Raw genomic sequence first — 25,218 nt, forward strand, 5'->3', positions numbered from 1 at the left:
AAAACAAAAAAATAACCCAATATAAACAAATACATGATTATAATAAATTAACCCTGATGCTCTGTATTTGTCTGCAAGTTACGAAAACACAAGAGGCTTTCTGTAGACTAGAAAAGTTCTTGCTTGGCATATTGTCTCTAATCATATCTCATCTGATCTAATTAAAATGATGCTTGCTAAAGCATACATTTGTTTACTGCTTGATGAACCCTGGAAGAAGAAAATAGTGTTAAAAGTGAATAAATCTCAAAAATAAATAGCTTAATCCGGTTAATGGTGTCCCTGTGTAAGAAACCTAATTTTTTAAAACATTAAAAAAAAAAAAACACTATTGAAGTGGTACAGACGTGTAACGCGCCGATTCCCACGACATAATGAACAGTATCACATTTAGAACCATAGAAACACTTTCTAATAAAACAGGTGTTCCTTTATTGCTTAAAGAATACATTTCTGTTGCAGAGTGAAGGTTTTCCACAACTAGAGTTACCTGACCACACTCACAATGCCACGATCTGATACTGCACCCAAGAAGAGGAAAATAACAAATTCCATCAGGATATCAAAGCATTTTACAAAGTGAGAAGATTATCCTCATCACGGTCAACACTGTCCTGAAGTTTGAGCCTCTGCTTAGTTTAAATGGGAGTTCTTAAAAAGGTCCTGTCTTTGGTACTGTCTGATTAATGCAATCCTGAACCGTGAAGTTGAATACTGTATGTGGTTTCTAAGCAAAGAAAAGCACAACATAGAAATATTTGAAAAAGGGACAAAATATTGAACAAAAGATTCATTTGTTTTGCTACTTAACAAAAGTATTTGGGTATTCACAAGCCTTCAAAGTGCTCTCCAAAGAAACAAACGATAAGCAACATTGTAAAAAGGAAAAAGAAAAAAAAAGACCTCTAAAGAACAAACGGTATTTGCTCGGATGTTTTTTCAAAAGAGCGATGTCCTACACCCAATACCAAACCTGGACCCACTTGTCCTGAGCGTTACGTGCCACCAATGTGTCCAATTCACAACCACAAATCACTTAGAGCCAAATCAACAAAAGCAATGAGTAAAGAGGTGTTCCAATGTCAAAAACCTTTCCGAATGGTCAATTCATAGTCCCCTCTCCATCGATGAGTCCAAATCACGACCGTAAACCGACAAATTACAAAAGCAGCAGTTTGAAGTTTTGAGAGGAGAGTTGCCTCGCTCTTTCTCCACCAGGTAAATGTCCCACCAAGTCACCTTTGGCTCGAGTTCGTCCCATGTGCGAAGTTCAGCAGCTCGTGTTCTGTCCCTGGATAGCACCGGGAGGACAGACGAGTAACTGGACCGGAGCGGACAAATGCAAAGTGTCTGTTTTGGGGGAAATCACATGTCGTCATCGTCATCTTCGTCCTGGGAGGAGCTGGCCTGTTGTGCGGCGCTGGCGGAGGCTGCGGCCATCTGCGCCTGTGTGAGGGACAAAACGTTCTTCCATAAGGCATTGTGGAGTATTTTCCTTCTAAACCTTTTAAACAAGCTCAGGAGCTTTTAGCACGTTTCTGAATATACTGAATATGCCCCCGCCCTGTAATAAAGTAAAATGTGTTTTGCCGTAGTACAGATATATTACAAGCACAAATGTCACGTGATGGAATGGGCTGTAATAAAAACAAATACACGAGGAGTGAGCTGCTTTTACATGTGCGCTTATTTAAAAGCCAAAAAAGGCAAATCAGACTTAAAATGCTCTTAGTGTACAGACGGATTATGGTCAAAATGAAACCCATGTGTTCTGTCGGCGTCTAATTATTGTGTTTTATTGTCCACAAAGTAGGAAGTGCTCTGCTAGTATGCAAGTTGACGTTAGCTTTACTGTGACGGCAAAACTCACTCCCTCTGAAAGTAGTGAAAAACTCATTGCGGTGAATAATTAGGATGCTGGGAATGCATTATGTAAGTGAGTAACACATGTGGACCGCTGCAGGGTTTAAAAAGAAACTGTTCAGTTTCTTCTCGTTTTAATACAGTAAGAAAAATTATATTAACAATATAATTATAATTTGAGTTGTTTGCTTTTTAACATCTTAACTTGCATTTTTATATTAAAATGTGTCTTTTTTTAATACATGTTCTCTTCTCGTCTTCATCTTGTTCTATGTAAAATGTCACACGTCACCTGTTGCGCTGCCTGCTGCATCTGAAGCCATTCTTGCTGAGCGAGCTCTGCCTGCTGCTGTCGAGCCTGTGGACAAGAGGAAAGACATCAGGTGAGGTGGGAAAGGGGTACGACTGGTTTCTATACTCACATGAAACATTTAGCATGATTGGAAACATTAACATCAACGACAGCTAAAACGTGCTGTGAAAATGCTTCTCTGCTAAGGGCAACATTTGTACAAAGATAATGCAGACAGTTCATACACACTTAAAATGCATCCAAAATTATTACAGCGAACAAAACAGCTGTCTATTGGACCGTTAACATTTTAATTCTGTAAGAAGCACCAGTCAGACAGTATAGGATAGGAACATGCAAATACAACCTGCAATAAGTAAATAACAAGATATTCCTTTATTGTCCACACATGGCGAAATTTTCATATAAATAAGGTGTGCAATCATTAATATGATGCAACACAATGGAACTCGTTGTTTGTTTTTATGGCTTAATTTCGAGATGTCAGCTGAGGTTATCCATGCAGGTGAAGCCTTCCCTTTTTAAATGAACTGTTTTCTTTAGTCTCACCTTGGCAAAAAGCTCCTGCTGCTGTCGGAGCAGCTCCTCCTCTGGGATGCCCAGGTTCTCCAGGCGAGAGCTGGCCTTCCTCCTCTTCAGGGCCACAGTCTTACACTCCTGCAGCACATCTTTCACCTCCGTGATGTAGGAACCGAAACCCAGGCTTTCGAGGGCTGTGGTTTCAAAGAGAAAGTGTCAGTGTCAATGAAGCTTATCAGTTTCCTTGTTATTACTACCAGTACATATTTAGGCTAGAGGAGACTCAACTCTTGTGCAAAGACTGACATTTTGAAATGTTACTTAGAACAATGGCAAGGCAAGTTTATTTGTAGAGCACATTTCATACACAAGGCAATTCAAAGTGCTTCACACAGCAGGAAAAATGCATTCAAATCACAAAGAAATTACAGAAACAGAAATACAATAAAATGAACTAAATTAAAAATTATCAATCCAACTGATTGTCTAAGCTAATAAAATCACAAACAAAAGAGAAGAGTGCAAAGAAAAAATCATTTCAGTCATATGCAGCTAAACAAAACTGTTTTTAGCTTAGATTTGAACATTGTCAGAGTAGAAGCCTGTCTCACATCTTCAGGAAGAATGTTCCAGATTTTAGCTGCATAAAACTGAAACGCAGATTCCCCATGTTTTGTCCTGACTCTGGGCACCTGCAGGAGGCCGGTCCCTGAGGTCCTCAGAGTCCGAGATGGTTCATATGGCACTAACATGCCCAAGATGTACTTTGGTGCTAGGCCATGGAGAGACTTGTACACAAGCAGAGCTGCTTTAAAGTCTATTCTCTGAGCCACAGGGAGCCAGTGCAGAGACCTGAGAACAGGACTAATGTGATGGTACTTCCTGGTTCTAGTCAGGACCCGAGCAGCAGCGTTCTGGATGTACTGCAGCTGTTTTACAGCTCGTTTGGAGAGGCCAGTGAGCAGGCCGTTACAGTAGTCTAATCTACTGGAGACAAACGCATGGATAAGTCTCTCTAAATCTGGTTTTGACACTATATTTTTGATTTTGGCAATGTTTTTTAGATGGTAAAAAGCTGCTGATGTTATTGATTTGACGTGGCTATTAAAGTTCAAGTCTGAGTCCATTATTACCCCCAGATTTCTAATTTGGTTTGTAGGTTTTATATATCAAAACCACATTGTTTGTATAAAATATGTAGGACACATTATCTATTTGAGGTCATCTCTATTGTAGCAATACTTTACGTTTTAAAAAGGTTAGAGGATAAAAGATTCCCAGGGACAAGCACTTGATGTGTCCGTGTGACTGATTCAATAGAAATGGCAAGTGCAGTAGTGCAGTCTCACCATTGATGACATGCTCTGGAGATATGGTCTTCTTGTCGGACTTGTTGCAGATCTCGTTGGCCTCAGAGGAGATGAGGTGGATGAACTCCGTGCAGCAGTTGACCACCAGCTCCCGGGCGTCGTTGGCCACTCGCACATTTGGAAGAGTTTCTTTGATCATTTTGTTGATTGCTGCTCGGGGAATGGTCAGGTCATCGTCGTTACCCGAGGAAGAAGCCATCGTCGGGAATTAAGTCCACAAGACAACACAACAGTCGTCAAGGGCTTGTGATGGCAAGTTGGACAGGATGCAAATAAATAAACAAATGATCCCAGAGTCTTCCTTCACTTCCTTCTGTTGAGGCTCGTTAGCTTAGCAGCGTAGGCGGCTACAGTTACTTCCAATATTTAGCAGAGCTCCTTTTCGTAATTTGGAATGTGACGAATGCACGACCAACCTGCAAAAATAATAATGTTCTCCTTGCTCTCAAACAAAGTCGAACTATTAGACGTCCCAGCCCGAGACGCAAGTGAAAGCGGAGCCGGAGAGCATGGCTAAACTACTGTACGCTTAACAATGAACCGCTCTTTTCTTTTCTGTCTAAATATACTCAGGCCGATGAGACACAAAGGATCACACAAAGGCCGCTAGCTTATGGTTTCACGGCTCAGCTGAAAAAGCAAGTCATGTTGAATCACAATAAACAGATTTGAAGTCATTTATAAATGTGTTGCAGGACCAGGCGGCGTTAGCATTAGACGTTAGCTTAGCTCAGCCGGATGTTGCGTCAACAAAAACGGATGATTTGGCACGGAAAGAAACTCTTCCGCCACCTAGTGTTTATATATTTATACTACAATGTTATCTCCGATTTGTTGGAAAGTTTTGATAAATCCAACAAATTGATGGACTCCAATGGCTTATAAAACAATTGAACTGTACTGCAGCCTGTGGTCTTAAAAAGGCACTGCAATCACACTTGAACCTGTGTGGCCAATGCCCGGGGGCCAATGCCACTGCAGATATATGTGCTTGCAACATGCTTATCTCATTCTCAGAGTCTCATGTTCAGATCAGAAGCTCCAGAATTCACTGTCTGAGCTGCAGAGGCTGCACTAGCACAGACTTATGATTGGCTGTAGATCCTGCAGTTTTGGGTAGGAGAATAGAACCAAAACACCAAATTACACGATCAACAACTTGTCCATCATGTAATTAGGAATAAATCAACATTTCAATTTATTTATTTCATTATTTTATTTGAACACTGCACACAACGTTGTATTTAGGGAGACCTCCCTATGAATTAATTAATTTCACTATAGTTAATTCTATAATCATGGTTACAAAGCTAATATTGAATATTCTTACCCACAATAACAATGTGTAAGGCTTAGATATTGTGTAATAATCTAAGAGGCTTAGTACAGTGCAACTTGGTATTAAAGGAGATCTTGCTGTCAATTCATTCACACGTCAAGTAGCCTACATATTTCAAAAGCTTATTTCATTCATTTTGTTTCAGCAGTTTATTTTTCATAAATATTACAAATGCTTTAATAATGCCATTCCTTGAAATAACACGTGTAGTCTCCTACTCTTAAGTTAACACAGATCTACATTTAAACCTTATGAAAAGACGATATTACAAACAATATGTATGGGGCAGCCCATTTACGAGGCTTTGTCTTTGTCTAGTGTGAAGCTCTTGCGGCTCCTCCAGCGCAGCATCTTGAGGAAGTTGAGGCTGGCATTGAAAACTTTGTCATGTTCAAACACCATTTTGTAGAAGGTGTCTATGGGAAGGTCTCCATTGGGGTCAGCATATTTCAGAGTGGTCATGGGAGTGTACAGCGTGTTTGTCTGGTGACGAAACGGAGGGTTGTCCATCGTGATGATCTTCAGAGTGTGCTGAAAGACAGAGTCTAGAAGCTCTAGCAGGCAATAACAACATCTAACTACATACAATGCAACACTGTAGGCCTACTTTGTTTCAGATTAGTTTTAGTTTAGTACTTTTAGGACAATTTCTAATTTAATTTAGACAAAAATAGAACAATAGTATTATGTATAGTAGGCCGTCTATCCGGCTGAAGTTAAAACCTATTGTCTAACCTTGTTACCAAGTCCACCAACAAATAGAACCACAAAATAAAAAAAAAAACATTCTTATCTTTTAAGGAAACATGTTATGTTTCTTCTCAAGTGAACGATAAGAAACATAAGTAGATCACCATTTTATATTCTGTTCATTGTAAATCACATTATTGATCTCAAACATAATGTGATTACTCAAACATGCAGAAATTAATCAAAATACAACTTTGAGTAAATGAATGATGAGCAAACACTGTAAGGTTAAAAGCTCATTAACATTGATCTGCTTGAAATGTTCACTTTAGCATTTGGTGAAGTATACATTGTATCTATGTAAATATTAGATGTATTGCAATATAAATAATCATTTGGTTTAGTCTTTATTTGAATGGACAATGTACAGAGACATTAAGCTTGTAAAAAAACAAAGATGTTCCACACCAAATTGTAGCTAAATAGCTAATTTCCATCTGCAGTCCCTGATTGACCGAAGTAAATAATACAGTACTCACAAAACCCATTCAACAATAATGCAGAACACTCAAATCCATGACAAAAGTCTGCATTCTTGCCATTATTTGTCTTATACCTTATTATAAGTAGTCTTTTTATGTGACACTTACTACTATACTACTTTTTTTAAATGTGTATTTATAAGTAAAGACCTGCTTCTCCTCTCAAAGTCACATTGGACACTACATTCAGAGAGACTCAAACCCTTATCTCACAAACACAGCATTACCTCTGCGATGTCCTCCGGCGTCTGTCCGAGCGACTCAAAGATCTGGCTGTAGTTCTTCAGGTAGATGTTTGTGAACATATCAGCGGTCACTTTATCTGCTTTACTCAGATCCACCTTCATTCCCTCGTCATAGACTTTACGTTCGAACTCTGTGATGACAGGTCCAGGCTCAATCAGGCTGATACTGATGCACAAGGGACACAAGGAATACTGTTATTATTCAGAGCCAATGGGGAAGTAATAAAAGTCTGTAAAAGAAGTGAAAATACATACTGTAAGTTTTGTTTTGGGAGATTTTACATTGGATGCACTTCCTGACACAAGCCATACACTGGAACTAGATATTTTGATATCTTTGATGTAGTATAATAATTATTTATCAAAGTAAATATTGCTTTCAGAAGCAGAGTTGGCACTAAGTATAAGTACTCCAATACAAATAATATTACTTTATTAGTGCATGCTCCAACTTGCACATAATATTCTTCTATTCTTATTCTTCTTGCATTATTTCAACTTGTTTGATGAAAGAGAATAGACAAATGGATAACAAATTAAAATTTCATTTTATTTTGAATAATATTTAGAAAACATCTGTATCTCAAAAATTGATTGAAACATCAAATAACTTTTATCTGGTTTGAAAAGAATATGAAACTTTTAGTTTACAATTTGCAGGGATAGAGTACTGGAATTTCAGCATTTGGGGAAAATGTATTAAAAAAAAAATAGTTGAAAGTTTTTCATTTTGCATTTCAGTTATTTGAAATATTAAAATAAAAAAAAATATATATATATATATATATATATAAGATAAGTGGTACGAAAAATGACACTACAGTGCTTGTTCTCTTGCAGGTCACAATGTGTGAGTCAGGTAAACTCCTTGAACTTGAGCATTAGTTGCAGGTATCGGAGGAGTTAAGACTTGTTTTGAAACTGGGCGTGCTGTTGACATATTTTGTCTGTGGTGAGAGTTATGTAACTGTGTGTTCTTTAGAACTATCCTCGGGTGAACTGTGTCTCTGCTCTTATACTTTTCAGATTTGGCTGGTGTTGAGTATCGTCTCTGTTGACTTACTTCAGATTAAACCTCAGGGCTTGAACGGCTAAACTTTCACAGAAGCCTTCCACTGCAAACTTAGATGCAGCGTATACGTCGTTGAAAAGGATTCCTGCACACAAACAAACACACACACACACACAAAAACACACACGCACACACACACACACGGTTACTGAGACTGTATTATTTTTTCCTATTTTAAAAAAGACATATTTTGCTAAATCAACTTCAATGAGCTTTAATCCTTGTTACAACAGTGTTTCCTCATTAGTTTACTAAGTTGCATTTTGATTGATTCCTGCATGAGGCTCGAGTGTTTTCACCAAGAGATTATGAGATTATTTTATACTCGTGGCCACATATAAAAAATAAAAAAAAAACATGTAAATGGCAGTCTGCTGTGACTGGAATGTGATATGAAGAGGCGGGGCTTATCAGCTCTGCAGTTTTGAACTGGAAGTCAACATGTTTCATTACTAAGCGATTTTAGATCAGTATTGCGGTTACAAAATGTAACATTATGATCTACTTGTGTTATCATTCAAAACTAAATGCCTGAAAAAAAGTATTCTCAAAGTAGTCTATTTTAATAAGACTCCTTTTTCTCATTTAATCTATATTATAAAAGAATGATAGCACATCAAAATGTGTGCTTTTAATTGATAAATCACAATTTGAGAGCTCATTTTTGTCAACAAACACTGAACTGCTGAACAACTTTTGCACACTCACAATTGTATTTAAGATTTTACTGATTAAAATAGTCGTGTAGTCGTGTTAAGGGAAATAAGTGATTCATGTCTCATTTCAAATTATCCAAAGCATGTCTTCTTCTCATGCACTGAGGACTGAAGATGTTTGATTAAACAATGCTAAATACAGTACAATACAAGTTGAGATACATCACATAACATGGTTGAGAGATAAAAATGTACTTCTGCCATTTCACATTATTGTATTTGGTATAAACTGTATGGGTGAATGGTATTGTTGGAAATTAGTGGAAAAAAGGAAAATTTTGGGCTTATACCATCTTAAAACCACTGTCCACATAAAGCTGCCCAAAATAAAGTTTACTCAATTGAATCGACCCTCAAAATACCACTTAAATATTATAGAATGGAGGCGACTGGTGGCAAGTCGACCATAACATTTTTAATAATTAACTGACATTAGATCTAAATTGTAATAAATATAAGGAGAAAAGCAGCAATTTAAAAAAATGTATGGTAGAAATATCAGTGTTTGATTTTCTGTTACAAAATATGATACTATTTTCACAAAAAATATGATTATGGTAATGTATGTGAATGCATGAAAAGCTATTGTGCGGTCAACATTTTTGTAATGGTTTATCCAATCAAATCTAAAAATCTGGATTTTGGCTTCTTCAAAAATTGTAAATGTCATAATCTCCTGTATAAATAAATTATGCAAAATACTGTTGTGAATTTTTAAACTAGACTTTGAAATCACATTCTGTTCCAAGTGATTTAAAGGGTCTATACAGATGGCCTGACCTTGGATGCCCATGACGCTGCTGATGACCACGATGTGCCCCTTCTTCCTCCTCTTCATGTCGGGCAGCAGCTCCTGCAGCAGACGCACCAGGCCAAAGAAGTTTGTGTCCATCACAGTCTTCATCTCCTCAATGGTTTGGCACTCGATTGGTCCGATCAGACCCATGCCTGCGTTACTTACTGCCAAATACAAATATAATATATCTTAGTATGTTTAAGCATTTGTAAAGTGGGACACTACAAATACCTGCTTGCACTTCACTGGAAACATCCTTTTTCACATTTCAGAAAATCCTCTTATACCCCCAAAGCTTAATCTTTTTTATTCTGCACTTGTCAATGATTATCAAGTGAATTGTGCCACTTTGAGCCAAACGGACACACTGCGGGAATGGGAAAGTACAAAGACATGAGGATTAATGGACAGAAATACCCAGTTTGGGCCTAGAATGAAACCCTGGTCCTGTAAATGAGACTCTAAACCACAATGCCACCTGCTTCTGCCCTCTAAAACTCACTGAGGATGTCCACTCTCCGCTCCGGCAGGCTGTCCACGCAGGCCTTGATAGATTTCTCATCACAGACGTCGAGTTTTTTGATCTCCAGAGTCCGGCCCAGTGTCTTCCCCGCCGCCTCCACCAGGGCCTCGCCTTTGGACACGTTCCTCATGGTCGCATACACTGGCAGAAAAGAATCAAAAATGTAACGTAAACTTCATTGTCCCTGTTTCAAATGTGCAACATGACGTTTGACCCATAAACTGGAGGCTTAAGTGTTGGCCTTTCTGTGTGGATTTTGCATGTTCTCCCAGTGTCTGCGTATGTTTCCTCAGTGTGCCCCGGTTTACCCTACCACTAAAAAGAGTATGAATGAAAGTGAATGAGATCAGTGAATGTGGGACAACGGATGAAAATGAATCCGGCGTGTTTACAGCATGTGTTTCATGTATATTCAACAACATGCACTGTCCCGAACAAATAAATATATGAAACCAATTATTTGGGACTTTAATTTGATTTGTATTTTTGAGTTACCGGTACATGCAGTCTAACTCTGTATTCTACAATAACTAAATTATTATGATATTAAAGGGGACATACTGTATCATGCAAAATTAACTTGTGTTTCCTCATCATAAGTTGACTCAAAGTTGTATTTTGATTGATTCATGCATCTTTGAACATTCCTGTTTTCACCTACCCCCTATCTCCGCCCACATCCCTCTACTTAGTTGTGATTTATTTTTATTTCTATTAACTCTCCAAATGTATGATTGAAATATGTCATGTAGACACTTCTCAAAAATAAAAACTGTCACTATGAAGAGCTCATCAGTTTTGCAGTTTTCAACAGGATGTCAATAAATCTGTTTCTCTTATGAGGTAGTTTTAAATCAACATTGCGGTTTGCAGTGAACAAAATGTAAAATGATGATCTACTTAAGTTATAGTTCAAGCTCCTCATAGTTCAGTCTACTTTCAAATCAATAGACCAACAATACATTCATTATTGAGTTTAGAAATACCACTGATTTACAGACATTTTAAAGAGGAACGTGTCTGCTTAATGGTATACAAAGAGAAATTTAGCTAAACAACACTCATGTTTAACTTATCAAAACCATTTAATATATATTATCAATGAGTAAGCATGTCTATTGATAACCGACATAAACAATAACAACATTAAAGTTGTAGATTTACCCATAAACCTCTTCTTCTCATCTTTGGCAATGTGTACGGCCAAAGCCAGACCGATCCCCGAGGAGCAACCGGTGATCAGGACCACCTTCTGAGCCATAGTTTCAGGGTTGAAAAGATACAGAGAGAACAGATACAGGCAGAAGTAATAATTGTCCTTTAGCTCCGGCGTAGTTTAATAGAGCTATCACCGCGGCGACACATAACCAGCCTCTAATCCGCAGCCCATCGACTCAGCAGTAAAACAGCACATGTCAGATTAACACTACGTGGATCCATTCTAAGCCTCATTTACAAGTCGACCAAGTTGTTTCTTTTGATTTGCATTGATCAAACAACATTATCATTATTACGTTTGGTTTATTAAATATATTTTGTGCACCACAGCAAGTAGATTGAGTAACAGTTGAGTATTACAAACCGACACCAGTTTTAAGTTTGGAAGGTTTATTGGAGTGAGAACTTGTTTAGCGGCTATTACAGGTGTGGTTTGGCAAAGCATTTCAGGTCGTACAGCAATAATATCTGAATATAATACACTGACAGTTAAAGTTACTATCCATAATATAGGTATTTCAACATATTTTTCCATAAATGTATGGTCGTCTTACTATATGATCAACTACAGACTGTAAATTAAAATAGATGACTTTCTTTTAAATTCATGTATAATACAATATTTGCTACTAGACCCGCCCACCCCTAATCTGCAACACAATTTTTGAAGTCCAGTTTAATTTGCAGTCTTTAGAGAAATGCCTGCCTGGGGGTATAATCATGCTTTTTAAACACTTTTTTTAACAGCATTACAGGAGCTAAAAAGCCATTGCTGGTTCCTTTCTTCTTTAACGCTTCTTGAACAGCTCCAATGGATCCTTGTCCCACATGTCGGGGTCCCAGGCGTGGAACCATCCGGTGAAAGAGGGCAGCTCTTCTCCCTGTTTGAAAGTGACTATGGGGGTCCCGCGCCGGCCCGCAGGGTCACTGTCAATGTAGTCTTTGGCTGGAGGAGAGAAACAGTACATTGTTATGGGAGGCTAATGTTGCTAATAAGTATTTATCCAACCGCTTTTCATAACCGCATATTCATTTAATGCATAAATCCTGTTTTTGCTCAGAAAATTGTAATTTTTTAGTTCGTTCGAATATTATTATTATAGACAAATTTATGTGTTCTGGATAATCACGATTATTGATTTACTGAATAATCTTAACATCTCTACTTGCACATATTGTAGGTTTAACATTTTTAAAGTGGAAATAAGTCCGTTGTTCCTCCTCATTAGTTTGCTCTGTTTTGCTTAATTCCTAAAGTAAATCCTGTGTTGTCCTGCAAATGAGGCTAGAGTGATTACAAAAGTCCTGTTTTCCACTGTCCCCTATCCCTGCCCACTTCCTCTTCTTAGTTTAACATTTAAACACATAGTAGAGTTCCAAATTGTCACATAGCCACGTTAAAAAAAAATATATATACAATTGGCTGCTTGTTATGCCTATCAGTTCTGAAGTTACGAAGAAGTCAATGAACCTGTTTCTGTTATCAAGCCTTTTTGGATTTGCATTATATTTCAATACTAAATACCAGTGAACAACGTAATATGACTCCTTTAAAGAATGTGCTTTTTGCATTTAATAGTTGGTTAAAGACAAGAGCCATGTTTCACTTACCAATATTCTCCACACCCGTCTTCTCTTCCTCATTTGCATCTTTTCCAACCCACACATAAATCTGAAGAAGACAAATAAAATGATCAATCGTTACTCAGCCAACCTCAAAATGAATGTGTTTACACAGAACATCTTAAAGCTCTGACCTGATCCCACGCATCCAGGATCATTATGTCATCAGTGGCCAAATCCATCTGAGTGAACTCTCCAGGCACTTCCTCAGCCTAAATATGCAGCGCACATGTTAAGTCAAGACCTCAGTTTTATTAGCAATAGAATTATATGTGAATAAAATCTGTTTGTTCCCCATAAGTCACTCACAATCAGTCTTCCAGTCTTGTTTGAGCACCCGAACAGGCGTGGAGGCTTCATGGCGTTCTGCAAAGTCTTAGAAGTTTGGTACTCTGCCTTTCCTCCCAGTGCTTCCCAGAAATCATCTAAAATCAGGAGCACAAGTGAAGAATTTAGTTATGTGTAAATAAAGCCCAAACAAAGACTTAATTCAGCACCTTTAAAAAGTATTTGCAAGATGGGAGAGTATTTTTCCTTTCTCCAGTTAGTGATTCATAGATTAATCCAGCTCAATCTCAATTAAAAATGGGTTTAATTCTTATTTTGTAGAATCTTCAAAATATTTTGTGACTGATGTTCTATTCTGATGGCATGAGAGTTTTCCCCCACTGTCCAGTTAGTCACATCTACAAAGTAAACCTGCTTTATTCAGTCACCTGGCTCTTCCTTCTCCATAACCTCAGTGGCGTCCCCTCCGAGCAGACTGTCCATGTACTTGGCCGCCTCCATCTCCTCCTCCGTCGCCCCCACGCCTTTCCACAGGTAAGCCGCATTTGGGGTTTTCAACACAAACGCATCATTGGTGTTCAAAGAGGAGGCCGTGGGCTCAACCTGCAACAAAACACACAGCCAAGTTCAAATAGATAAGTTTAATCCTGGTTTTAGTCTTGGTTTTGCCCTGATTTTTACAAAGAATTAGTCCTTTTATACGGATAAAGTTCTGGTTTGGATCAATCTTAGTCAAGTTTATTCTTTATTTTTATTCTTGATCTGCATTACTAAAACAATTGCTCTTCTTATTTAATCCTGATTTGAATAATGTTCTTATTTTGCTGGTTTATTAGTCCTTGTTCTGTCCAAACTTAGTTCTGTTTTAGCCCTGGGCCTTTTTGTGTCCTTGTTTAATCCTCATTAAGACTAATTCACTTGTGGTTTAAAACAGATGGCAACAAATCTAGAGTAAGTCGAAATGCTTCATCCAAACTGAAATAAGATGGCGGACCTCGACAGCTCTGGTGGCCTTGGTGGAGCTCAGGCGGATGTGGAAGAGTCGGGTATTTCCTGATGCAGTTTGTCCCCCATCGCGAGACGTCCCACCCAGGTACACCACCAGGGGCTTCCCTTTGAACAGGCTGACCAGGTGAGCAGGTTCATGGCCCTGAGTCACACGCACCTGAGAAAAAGGAGAGTTTACAGAACAAAATAGTTCACTTAATGAGAAGTGAAAATGCAAAAAAATAAATAATAATACAACGGAAAAGTACTGTACTAAAGTAATATCTTTAGGCATTTTGAGTTAAACAAATTTGACTCAAATACATAAATAAAAATGATTTGCTTAATTTAATCAAAAATAATTACAGTTCTTTATCACTGCTTTAATAGTTTGGGTAGATTTTAGATTTTAGTGGTGTAATATTTTGCATGTGTACTTTTACTTGTGGTGATGGGGTAACAACTTGAATATTTATTCCACAACTTATTCAGTGTCTATTGTACCTGAGTTGCTACTCCTCCCATAGAGTCGTCCAGTTGAACAGTGAGAATTGCAGAGCCTCCCAGCTCATCCTTGGAGCACTCCTTTCCCTGCCTAAACAGCAAAATACAGGGGTCTGTTGCACAAAATGTTTCGAACACATCTGAAGAATAGATAATTAGTCTCACAAGTTTTTATTTACTTTATATTTTTGTAAATTTGTAACTGCTTTATATAATTGTGGCTTCTCAAAACCTAACCAGCATGTTTTTTCTGGTCCAACCCAAATGTAAATACACATCATGAGATCATTGTGTGCGCAATCGTTTGGCAAATTTATGTTTCAAGATCTTGTGGCATGAAATCCAATCCCTTCAAGTTATGATAATATATGCAGCAAGCTCGAATCTAAGACTGGAACAATATAACACACAGTTACAGACGTCACACGTCTTCTCTTGTGTGTTTAATCATTTTTACAGTTATAGTGACATGAAGTCTGCAGGACAGGAGAGAGTACTTCATCTACCAGACACTGACAGGATCAAATACTGTAAACTTTCCTGTGGTTTTATGTACATATATGTTTGTGACCAAGTTCCAGGTAAAGCCATGTTGGCATCAATATTGTTAATAGGGTTAGCTTTAATCAATCAGCTTTAATGCTGATTGATTACAAAAGAAGAAAGCTTCAACTCTAATGCAGCCATAAACGTGCGTCTGCACTTTTACAAATGCCACATTGATTTAGGTAGTTTATCACTTTTGGAAAATTGAGTTGTGAATTTAAATTCAGTCAAGGAAATTATTGCAGTTCCTTATAATATTGAACCATAATACATAGTCCACTGTATCGCAATAAAAATATTTTATTATTTTATTTGAAACTGCCACATTGAATGTGTGCTATAGTCAAAGCTAAAAGCGGTCCTACCAAATATAAGAATATAAGAGCGTGTACCCCTTTTTTCTGTGGACTTTTTTGACAGGCAGTGTATGTGTATTGCAATATACTGAAATACATATTGAATCAGGCCAAAGTATCATGGTCGTAACACCATATTCATCTCGAGTCAGTTCTGAAATCAAATTTGATTATTGCCCACTCAACCAAAACCTGAGGGACATATTTGCCCACCCACATTATTTGTTTACCCATCCACATTCCGCAGGCTGCACTGTAATAACTTACAGTAACAATAACAAGATTCAGAGTTAAATTTCAGATAAATCCATATTAAAAGTCAGTACTCACCAGGTGTAGATGATGTGCTTGGTTCGGCCTCCAGGCTTGTAGGTGTACAGAACTATGTAACAGTCGCCTCCATAAAACTGACCGTAAGTCGAAGCATCTACGGGAACTTTATCACCGCCCTCCATGCGCCAGATCTGTCACATGACAAAATAGATACAATATTGATTAGAAATATGGCTTGGGATAGTTCCACGGGTTTCCAAATGAGTAATTCTTATCTGAATTTGCATCAACCATGCTAGCTTCACTATATAATTTAAACAGACAGAAATGGGTTAAAATGTTATCTGTCAATTGTGGCCTTAGTTTGTCATTTAAGTTAATAATGTTTGCTAAGAAAGTTTACAAGCCATATGCTTATATTGCACTAAAGTCAGTTGACTTTGATGTTTTTCTGCACCAATCTGTGACGCAAATAGGTACTGACTCTAACTCGCTGTATACCTGTACTTGGCCTGAACCGTCGTCCACCATCCCATGCTGGGCCACCATAGCATTGTTGTCATGGAGAGCGGAAGCGTTGAATGGGACTTTAGACACCCGCGCGATTTTCCCGATGGTGTAGGCCTGGGTGGGGCCCGTGGTCTCGTCTTTGTCCAGCCAGTTAAAGAAGAAGTCCTTGAAAAGAGTGCTCTCAGCTCCAGCCGGCATGATCTGGATCTGCACAGCAAAAAGAAAATCTGTCAAAAAAAGGAGCAACACAAAATACCAAAAAAGAAACGACGACAGAGCATTTTAGGTGAAGTGTATTGTATTGTCTTCCAGTATGTTTCTTCAATGCTGCTGTGGAAACCTATCAAGAGCAGAGGGAGACCACAGGGCAGCGTTATGGGACCTTCTCTCTTCTCAGCTCTCTTCTTTTTGGTTGATGGGGGAAAGCGAGTATATCCAAACATACATATCAAACAAACTATATACCCTTTGAAATGCTATGTCATCAGAATGTTCGAAATTGCAGAATAGAGGCAACTAGAGCTCCATAAAAAGCTTTCAACTGGTTCAAAATGCAGCAGCAAGATTACTAACAGGAACAAAAAGAAGAGAGCACATTATGCCAGTGCTGAAGTCTCTTCACTGGCTCCCCGTCGAGTCTAGAATCAAATTCAAAATTCTACTCTTGACCTACAAAGCCATAAATGACATGGCCCCATCCTACCTCAAAGATGCTATAGAACCATATCATCCAAACAGAGCTCTTCGCTCTCAGAATGCCGGCCTTCTGGTGGTGCCAAGAGTCTCTAAAAGTACTGTAGTACGTTTAGCTACCAAGCTCCTGTGTTATGGAATCAGCTCCCGACCCATGTTAAATATGCTGACACAGTCTCTTCATTTAAGTCCAGGCTTAAAACGTTCCTCTTCGAAATCGCTTATGGTCAGACTAGTTAGGAACAGAAACATAAACCCACAGCTTCAGCTACGCTGCCCTAGGAGTAACTATGCTGGGGGAAGTATGACAGCTTGAGCACTATCCTCTTCTTCTTCTGACTACTTATGCTATCAAACAATATTTATTTTTTGATTCCACTTGCAAACTGTTCACCGCCTTCTTTTCTTTCTCTCACTCCTGAGGACCTGTGGACCCAGATGTCCCTCTCCTGGTGAAGTGGTCCCTGCCCTGTGTGGACGGTCCCTCATCTGCCTGAAGAGTGGCTCCAGTTCGCCTCAGTCGGTCCCTCATCTGCCTGAAGAGTGGGTCCAGCTCGCCTCCGACGGTCCCTCTTCTGCCTGAAGAGTGGGTCCAGCTCGACTCAGACGGTCCCTCATCTGCCTGAAGAGTGGGTCCAGCTCGACTCAGACGGTCCCTCATCTGCCTGAAGAGTGGGTCCAGCTCGACTCAGACGGTCCCTCATCTGCCTGAAGAGTGGGTCCAGCTCGACTCAGACGGTCCCTCTTCTGCCTGAAGAGTGGGTCCAGCTCCAGTCTCCTTGTGTCCGTCTGTCCGTCTGTGAGAGTCGGATCTCTCCTTCACTGGAACTCCTCCAGGTTTCTACGCTTTTTTCCCAAAGAGGTTTTTTTTGTAGTTTTTCCTGGCCGAGAAGGAGAGTCTAAGGACAGAGGACCCTGGGACATCGTCCCTCGCCACCACAGACATTGTCTGACTTCATCGCCACCACAGACATTGTCTGACTTCATCGCCACCACAGACATTGTTGATTCATTTCTCCCTGTGGCCCTCAGAGGCAACTGTTGTTGTGATTTTGGGCCTTACAAAAATAAATTGATTTGATTGATGATAGAGGCAAACTGAAGTAGACAAAACACATATTCAAAGATTAACTGACATCACATATAAATGGTCTTATATAACAAAAGAATAAGCAACAAATTAAAGATTCCAGGATCAAGATGTCAGTTAGTTTGCTTTTCTATCTACAAGTTAGAAAAACAAATATATTCAAAGCCTCAAATTTGTATTTGAGCTTCACAAAAGTATAATCTGTGGTTGAGTATGTATGTCAAACCCAAAATTTCTCAGGGGTATTTTGTTATTCATGAACAACCAGGATCAGAATTATATTATAGTCATTCTAATATGATTCATAAACATTTGCGTTGTAGGTGAATGAACAGAAAAGAGCAAAACCAAATAGTTAGAGTCAAAGTATTCATAATTCAAACTACTGTATGAAGAACACATTTGGTTGCAGTTAGAGTACAAGGTCCTTACCTCTGCCATGTACATGCAATATATATATTGAAAATAAGTTGTTGAGTTGACGACTTGATAAACTTTACTTGACCATATGCTTATAAGTTGGCTTTTGGCACACATGTATTTGTATTGACATTGTACCTGGGTGTTGCTTGGGTAATTGTGCTCTTTGATGAACTGTTGTGCGGCTGTCAATGCTGCTTTACGCTCATCAGGATTAGCATTTGGTCCTATGAAGATGCACACAAAACAAATTATGAATAAAAGTGTATTAAAAAGCAATTTACAACCAATAATACAGCAAAACCATAAGGGTATAGAGAATGTTATATTTTACCAACTAGTAACAAAATTTGTAAGTAACACTGGAGCTATTCTTCACACAAACATTAAACTGTAGCTGTACCTTTCCAGACAAAGATCTTGCGGGCTCCTCCGTTGTCCACGATGTAGCACTCGTTCATACTGAGCATGTCCTGTTTGAATGGGTTCCTCTCAGCCACTTGAGTCGCCTTCATGGAACCGGCAGCATCAGAAATCTAAAAACAGTATTTGATCTATGTTAATATGGTAAAAAATAAATAAAAGACTATGTGTGTTAGTTAGCAACCTGTTCATACATAGTGAGTCAATAAGAAGTACTCATTGTGTTACTTGAGTAAAGGTTTTGAAGCATCAGTGTAAAAATATACACATGTTAAAGCATTTCCCACAGATTTTGAGGACAGTTAAAGCGTTCAGTGATTTTGATGAAGATTCGTGCCGTCAACAAGCAATTCAAATCAATTTATGAATTTTTCAAGTCAACTTTAATTGTATGTTTTTGTTTACTCAAATCTGGGGCTTGAAGATACCTGCTCTCACATGTAGTGAAGTAAAAGTAAAACATATTCACTGTGAAAATAAAAATAAGAAAAATAAAAAATGAAAACAACTTATTTTAATTACAGATGGTTCACTTTTTTAACTTATTTTCTTACTTTTCTCCACTGGTTTGAGAGTCTGTTGTAGGTAATATGAGCGATATCCAAAATCCATTTTGTATTTTTCCCTTAAAAAGTTCTACAAAATGTTGGCATTGATGCAGAATTCCCCAACTGCCTAAATCTTGTTACCATGTAGAGCGATGCCTCAGACTTGGCCTTCTTTGACACACGGTCTACTGTGTCCTTAGTTCCTTCTGGAAGTTCTGGCTTGGGCCCAAGTACCTGTCAACAAACAGCACAGACATTTACATTTTTCACCTATTTATTTACAGAAGAACTAGCGCAATTAACTTACCAGTAAAAATGTCACAATATCAGTTTATAGTTGTGATTTGGGGAATACAATGATATTTACAATTGTTGATAGTATGTACAAATACTATCAGTCACTCTAATCTTACTATCAAAATTTCAATTAATCTGACTCATTTACATAACAAAAACAAACGTATATGTATAAATAAAGTACAAAAAGATGGCTTCAGATCTATAAAGTGCACTGCAAAAAGTGAATATCCATCCTAAATGTATTCAATTTAGAACATTAATGAGGATTTATATAGTTTTGATGTCAAGACTATTTAGCAAAATCTGTCAGTGAAACTTTCTTGAATTCTTTGTTTGAATCACAGTTAAAACTACATTCTGTCTTAGTGTAGATCTCCAAATAGTAGCCCAGTTATAGTAATATCACAGCTCTAGTACGCAACACTGGCGACGCTCACACTGATGACTTTGTTTGGTTCGCTCCCCTCGTCGATCATCTCCACCTCCGCTCGGCCTCTGCGCTCGTTGTCGCGGATGTCAATGGCCAAAGCCGTTGTCTTCAGTCGCTCAAAACGGTTACTTTTGCTTCCGGACCAGTGGTAGATGTTCTAGTTTGGAAAAATATAAATATGAGTTGCAAAATCCATGAGTTCACACAGAGTTCTATTCTTTTATAGATCCAGATCTACAAAAGGTGACAAATACATACAATTATGTGAATTAAATGTTAAAATGTACCTAAAATGTACCTTAAATGCACAAAAAGGTACTGGACAATAAATTTAACCAGAGAATTGTCATTTCAACGAGTAATCTAAGCCCTTTTCCATTTTTATACAGTTTAAATTCTTCTCAGAATCAGAAAACGTTTTTTTGGCATTGTCAGTGAACAAAATTTACCAAGTAGGAATTGCTTTGGCGATATTCTTTCTACAATTTTGGTATTATCCATATTTACACGTCTCCCAGGGCCAAGCTTGGTCTAAAAAAAAGGACTATGTGACGCCAGTAGTTAAAATTTAGGACTAACCCAAAAGTATGAACAAAACCATGACTAAAACACGTCAAGAGAGACTTAAAAATAAAAGCATTACCATAGAAAAATATTTTAACATCCAAAACATGTCAAGTAGTACTGGATCCAAAAATATATAAATGTAAAATATTTATAAATCAATTAAAGCTCTCATAGTTATTGCTTGTTTCATTTGCGATCCTTTTCGGCGGGGGCAGGGCAAACACACTGTTTCTACTCTTACAAAACATTACATACATATATATATATTTTCCACAGTAAGACAAAGTAGTACCTTCCCCAGGTCGATGATGAAGCAGTCGCCCGTGTTGAAGGAATCCCAACACATGGGGACCTCAGAGGCTCGGATAAAATGCCGCCCCTTCACATGCAAAAGGCGCTTCACATTGACTTCATTGGAAACAACATGTTTGAAGCCTGAAGCCACCCCTCCTTCCTGGGGATAGAAAAGGAAAAATTAAGACTTACCAAAATACCTGCTGCACATTTTCCGACTTGTCCACTCTGCAACTTCATTACAGTATACTGTAAAATTGAATCTACTGAAGGCCATATCAAAATATTTCACCTTTTTCCAATCATTGTACACAAATATGATCTACTTAATGTCTGTGTGTAGACCCTCACTCGTCCAGGAAGGTTCCATGGAAAAGAACATTGCATTCTGTCAACTGAACAAAATAATGAATATGTTTCGCTGCTCATCCTAGTTTCATCAGCCACATGTCTTATATCTGTCTTATATTAAGTCCTCTTTTCAGATAGATATAAGGATTCAAGACACTCTCAGAGACATGATTCAATGTTCTTACTGTTATCTTAAAGAAATCGAGATAAAAGTCTAATTAAAAAAAACTCTAGAGCTGACCTTATACTTGATGCCTGATCTGAAGTAGCCGGTGAAGGTGACAGACTCCTCGTTCTGAAACTCGGTGAACTGACGAGGCTTCCCATTCAGATAGTCGTCCAGCTGTGTCATCAAGATGGCCGCCGCCCCACGCTCATCCTGGGACGCCTTGCTGCCTGTGGGACACAGCCACAAAGACAGATCAACATAGAGATTGGCAACACATTCCCTACAGGGCGGCTATGTGTGGACGCTTTGATGAGAGGAATGAGACTGAACTTCTTACATTACATATTTGATTGTACGTGTGATAAATTGAATCCAAAATGATTGGAGGAAATAATGGGCGGCCACGAACAATATACTGTATTAGGAAAACAGGCAAATCAATCACATGAAAAGTAAAAGATTAACAGAGAATCTGGTTGAAAGGTAGACCTATAAGCCTACTGTAATTTTTTTGTAAAATCCTTTAAAAAACGATTTCTTAACAAGTAAATGATCATTTATTCACACAAATGCAGTTCTGTTTCAGTTTTACTTTTGCAAACTGTTGGGTGGTTTGCTAAGCTTGTTTTCAACAACAATAGTCTGTATTTTATAATGGCAGTTTCTGACTCTTGTAAGAATAGAACTGCGGGGTACCTCCGGGCAGCTATTTGCCTTTGCTGTTTTCAAATTTCACCAATGAACTGCCTCTTGACTAAGATCATGCTACAGTTGTGATGTACACAGATGACACCACCATACACCTCCTTTCTTCATCTGCTGATGACCCTAACCCATTAATACTGATCTCATGCAATTAAGTAGGTGAATCCAAACAAAAGGTATTGTGAAGTAAAGGATACAAAACTACCTGATGTTGGTTCATCAAGTATATATATCATCTAGTATACAGTATGTTTGGTGTATAAAAAATATATTGTATTATTTATTTGTTTAAAAAATAGGCTGCATGACGGAAGATATATTTTGTAAACATACATCATACACCAGATTTGACTAAACATATTAACTCCGACACATTTATGCATACTATTACTGTCCCATACCTGCCCAGGAATGGACGTTGTAGGACGGGGCAGACGTGGTGAAGAGCACGACGTAGGCGTCTCCGGTGAAGAAGTTCCCATGGAGCTCCTTGGGAACCAGGTTCAGACTCATCTTCTCCACTCTCCACACCTGCAGGCCAGGCTTCTTCCCTGCATCTTGGAACAACTGGTCTGCCATGATGCTTTGGGCCTGAGGGGCAGAAGCAATTAAAACAGCACCACAGGGACATATAACAATATGTGACCTACATTAACAACACAGAGCAAACAGATATACCTGCAATGTTTACAGTATGTCAGTGAAAAATGATATAACCATATATTCCTATAGCGGTATAGCCTTTCTAGCCTTTCCATTCAATCAATTTACTAATAACAACAGTAATTCCGAACAGTAATATTATATATATATATATATATATATATATATATATATATATATATATATATATATATATATATATATATATATATATATATATATATATATATATCTCAAAGTGTATCTATTCTATCTATATCTATCTATACGTATATATATATATATATATATATATATATTTATTTTGATTTTGTGTTCGGCTCAGACAATTATCCAATCAGTACAAACCTAAACTGGTTAAAACCTACTGCATAGGTCCTCTCGCTGATCTGAATGGTAAAACCCAGTGCCTGAGGCCATTAATGTGTCAGTGCTAGTGCAGCCTCTGCAGCTCAGTGAGGGATTTCTGGAGAAACACTTTTATGTATCTCTGTCTACAGGTTAAGACACAGGTTCAGTCGTGAGTCTTTTATAAACCAACAAGAGCAGGTTCCTCTGCATTTATAATGTTGTGGATCAAGTTTGTGTTTAAATGTAACTATTCCTACAAGTTGTTTCAAATTTATAATTCAAAATAGTGTCGTACAAGTTTCTGTGGAGCCCCCTAAAGTCCCCAAATGACAACTGCGCTACATTCTTGGCATCAAACCAAATGACAAATGAGAGAAAACATATATAAACAGGGTTTGGAAGACTGGAAATGCCCCGAAAATATTCAACCATTAGAGGGACATACAAAGACGCGAAGGTCAAAATTTGACTTCGTTCTACTTTAATAGCTCTATATCTTGAACTGCTCTTATGTGTCGCAGCAGAACCTGTAGTACAGGAGTGTTGTTGTACTGGTTACATCATAAAAGGCTCTGGGAGTGTCCTGAACTATACGGTCTAAGAGGAGGTGTGCCGTAAATGTGGCTTTGACACACAAGCAAACAAACTCAGCCTAGAATGCAACTGAAAAGCAACTCGCGTGTTTTATTTCATTTACATCAAATAGCGATTGGATCAAATGCAGTAACTATGCTAATGCGACTTATTGTTAAAACTAGTGCAATTGTGTTGTGATAACAAATCTTTCAATGATCAAAACTCCCAAAGAATAATTTGAAAGTCAAATTAAAAGTTTTGGAAGTGGTCCAAGAAAGTTTTACCCAGCCACACCCAAAATAATTACATTTTAGGCACCAATCAATCCACCCATTCCAAGAAGTCTCAAGAAGCGTGCATGCAGGTGAATTTAGGTAATTTTCAATTCACACAAAATTATATTCAACTTTTAGTGAGGACTTTTTGCATCTCCTACCATTTTCCTATAATCAATCATTGAATAAAAGCTGAAGATGGAATGTTGCTATGAGAAAAGTCTTTGTAAATTACTTTCCATCAATAATATTGAGAAAATAAGTATAGGGCTGCAATATATAACGCAATCAAATCAAAATCACAAATTGAATGGTTGCTATTAGTAAATGATTGAGATCCTTTGAAAACAACTAAAGATCCTGTCTTATGCTGTTTACACAGCTTAACTAAAATATACAAATATGTTCTTGTGATACTTGTGTTAGTTTAGCAGTTCCCATTTCAGTCTTCTCTCAAATGTTTAAAATGTGAACCTTTTTACAGAATTAAAAAATAAAATGCAAATATAAATACCTTTCCAATGTTTGTCATAAAAATAGCTTATGACAAAATCGTTCAGCCCTAACAAGAAGTTATTTTCATTTCAATTAGTTATTTATTCTACTTTGCACAATGCACTTCAGTGACATTCTAGACTAGAAATAACCATAAAAAGAAGTTTTTTTAAATATTGTGGTGTTTTTGGTCAAATGTATAAAGAAGGAAAAAACTATAGACAGAAAGATCTTAAATTGGTCCTGGAATAACATAAAACAGTAAAAACGACAGACTTGTAAATCAATTATTTTGCAAAAGTTTTGACAATCACTGAGTACAGAAAATAAAACTTAAAAGTGCATCCAAACAAACTAATACTAAAACTATCAGTGGTTGCCGTCCTTACCTGTAGAGGACTGTCACAGATGCTGGGAGAGAGAGAAGACTGCTGCTGCTGCTCTTCCACTGTCCGCACAGAGCTGCCTGCGACACCTCCACTTTATACTCTGCAAACATATCCGCATGAGGGCAGGAGGAGGGCCCCGTCCGGCCCCACCCAAATTCTCTAGTATTACTCACCCAAGGCACACAC

General features: G+C 38.0%; 3 protein-coding genes across 3 annotated transcripts; all 3 read right to left on the reverse strand.

Moving 5' to 3' along the window:
• Positions 1-408: 408 nt before the first annotated feature.
• On the reverse strand, positions 409-4,823 carry dr1 (down-regulator of transcription 1). Its single transcript, XM_072438908.1, has 4 exons — positions 4,045-4,823; positions 2,726-2,889; positions 2,156-2,221; positions 409-1,446 (listed from the first exon to the last, which is right to left on the reverse strand). The coding sequence occupies exons 1-4, from the start codon at positions 4,262-4,264 to the stop codon at positions 1,366-1,368; spliced, it is 531 nt and encodes a 176-aa protein (XP_072295009.1). The 5' UTR covers positions 4,265-4,823; the 3' UTR covers positions 409-1,365.
• Positions 4,824-5,324: 501 nt separating this feature from the next.
• LOC140354463 (retinol dehydrogenase 8) lies at positions 5,325-11,398 on the reverse strand. Its single transcript, XM_072439510.1, has 6 exons — positions 11,153-11,398; positions 9,968-10,129; positions 9,450-9,629; positions 7,945-8,038; positions 6,864-7,047; positions 5,325-5,935 (listed from the first exon to the last, which is right to left on the reverse strand). Exons 1-6 carry the CDS (start codon positions 11,247-11,249, stop codon positions 5,699-5,701), a joined length of 954 nt encoding a protein of 317 aa, XP_072295611.1. The 5' UTR covers positions 11,250-11,398; the 3' UTR covers positions 5,325-5,698.
• Positions 11,399-11,579: 181 nt separating this feature from the next.
• Positions 11,580-25,201, reverse strand: scinla (scinderin like a). The gene is made up of 17 exons (XM_072439509.1): positions 25,033-25,201; positions 22,685-22,874; positions 21,651-21,805; positions 21,057-21,218; positions 20,205-20,354; positions 19,609-19,701; positions 18,900-19,032; positions 18,635-18,723; positions 16,285-16,500; positions 15,841-15,974; positions 14,609-14,699; positions 14,112-14,282; positions 13,546-13,720; positions 13,139-13,254; positions 12,964-13,041; positions 12,818-12,878; positions 11,580-12,152 (listed from the first exon to the last, which is right to left on the reverse strand). The coding sequence occupies exons 2-17, from the start codon at positions 22,860-22,862 to the stop codon at positions 11,995-11,997; spliced, it is 2,160 nt and encodes a 719-aa protein (XP_072295610.1). The 5' UTR covers positions 22,863-22,874; positions 25,033-25,201; the 3' UTR covers positions 11,580-11,994.
• Positions 25,202-25,218: the final 17 nt, after the last annotated feature.

This window comes from Eucyclogobius newberryi, unplaced genomic scaffold, assembly GCF_026437365.1.
Source record: "Eucyclogobius newberryi isolate DKJ021-1_F unplaced genomic scaffold, fEucNew1.0.hap1 SCAF_9, whole genome shotgun sequence".
In the NCBI taxonomy this organism is placed as follows: Eukaryota; Metazoa; Chordata; class Actinopteri; order Gobiiformes; family Gobiidae; genus Eucyclogobius; species Eucyclogobius newberryi.

Bases quoted from the DNA above. Each gene is read 5' to 3' on its own strand.
- dr1 (XM_072438908.1), bottom strand. From the start codon at position 4,264: ATGGCTTCTTCCTCGGGTAACGACGATGACCTGACCATTCCCCGAGCA. The intron at 2,890-4,044 runs GTGAGACTGCAC...TTGAAACCACAG, and splicing joins TCCAGAGCATGTCATCAATG to CCCTCGAAAGCCTGGGTTTC. The intron at 1,447-2,155 runs GTGACGTGTGAC...TCCCTCACACAG, and splicing joins TGCAGCAGGCAGCGCAACAG to GCGCAGATGGCCGCAGCCTC.
- LOC140354463 (XM_072439510.1), bottom strand. From the start codon at position 11,249: ATGGCTCAGAAGGTGGTCCTGATCACCGGTTGCTCCTCGGGGATCGGT. The intron at 10,130-11,152 runs GTAAATCTACAA...CTTTTCTGCCAG, and splicing joins TGAGAAGAAGAGGTTTATGG to TGTATGCGACCATGAGGAAC. The intron at 9,630-9,967 runs GTGAGTTTTAGA...TGTATTTGGCAG, and splicing joins GCGGAGAGTGGACATCCTCA to TAAGTAACGCAGGCATGGGT.
- scinla (XM_072439509.1), bottom strand. From the start codon at position 22,862: ATGGCAGACCAGTTGTTCCAAGATGCAGGGAAGAAGCCTGGCCTGCAG. The intron at 20,355-21,056 runs GTACTACTTTGT...TTTCCAAACTAG, and splicing joins TCATCATCGACCTGGGGAAG to AACATCTACCACTGGTCCGG. The intron at 19,033-19,608 runs GTAACAAGATTT...TACTGTTTTTAG, and splicing joins CTGAGGCATCGCTCTACATG to ATTTCTGATGCTGCCGGTTC.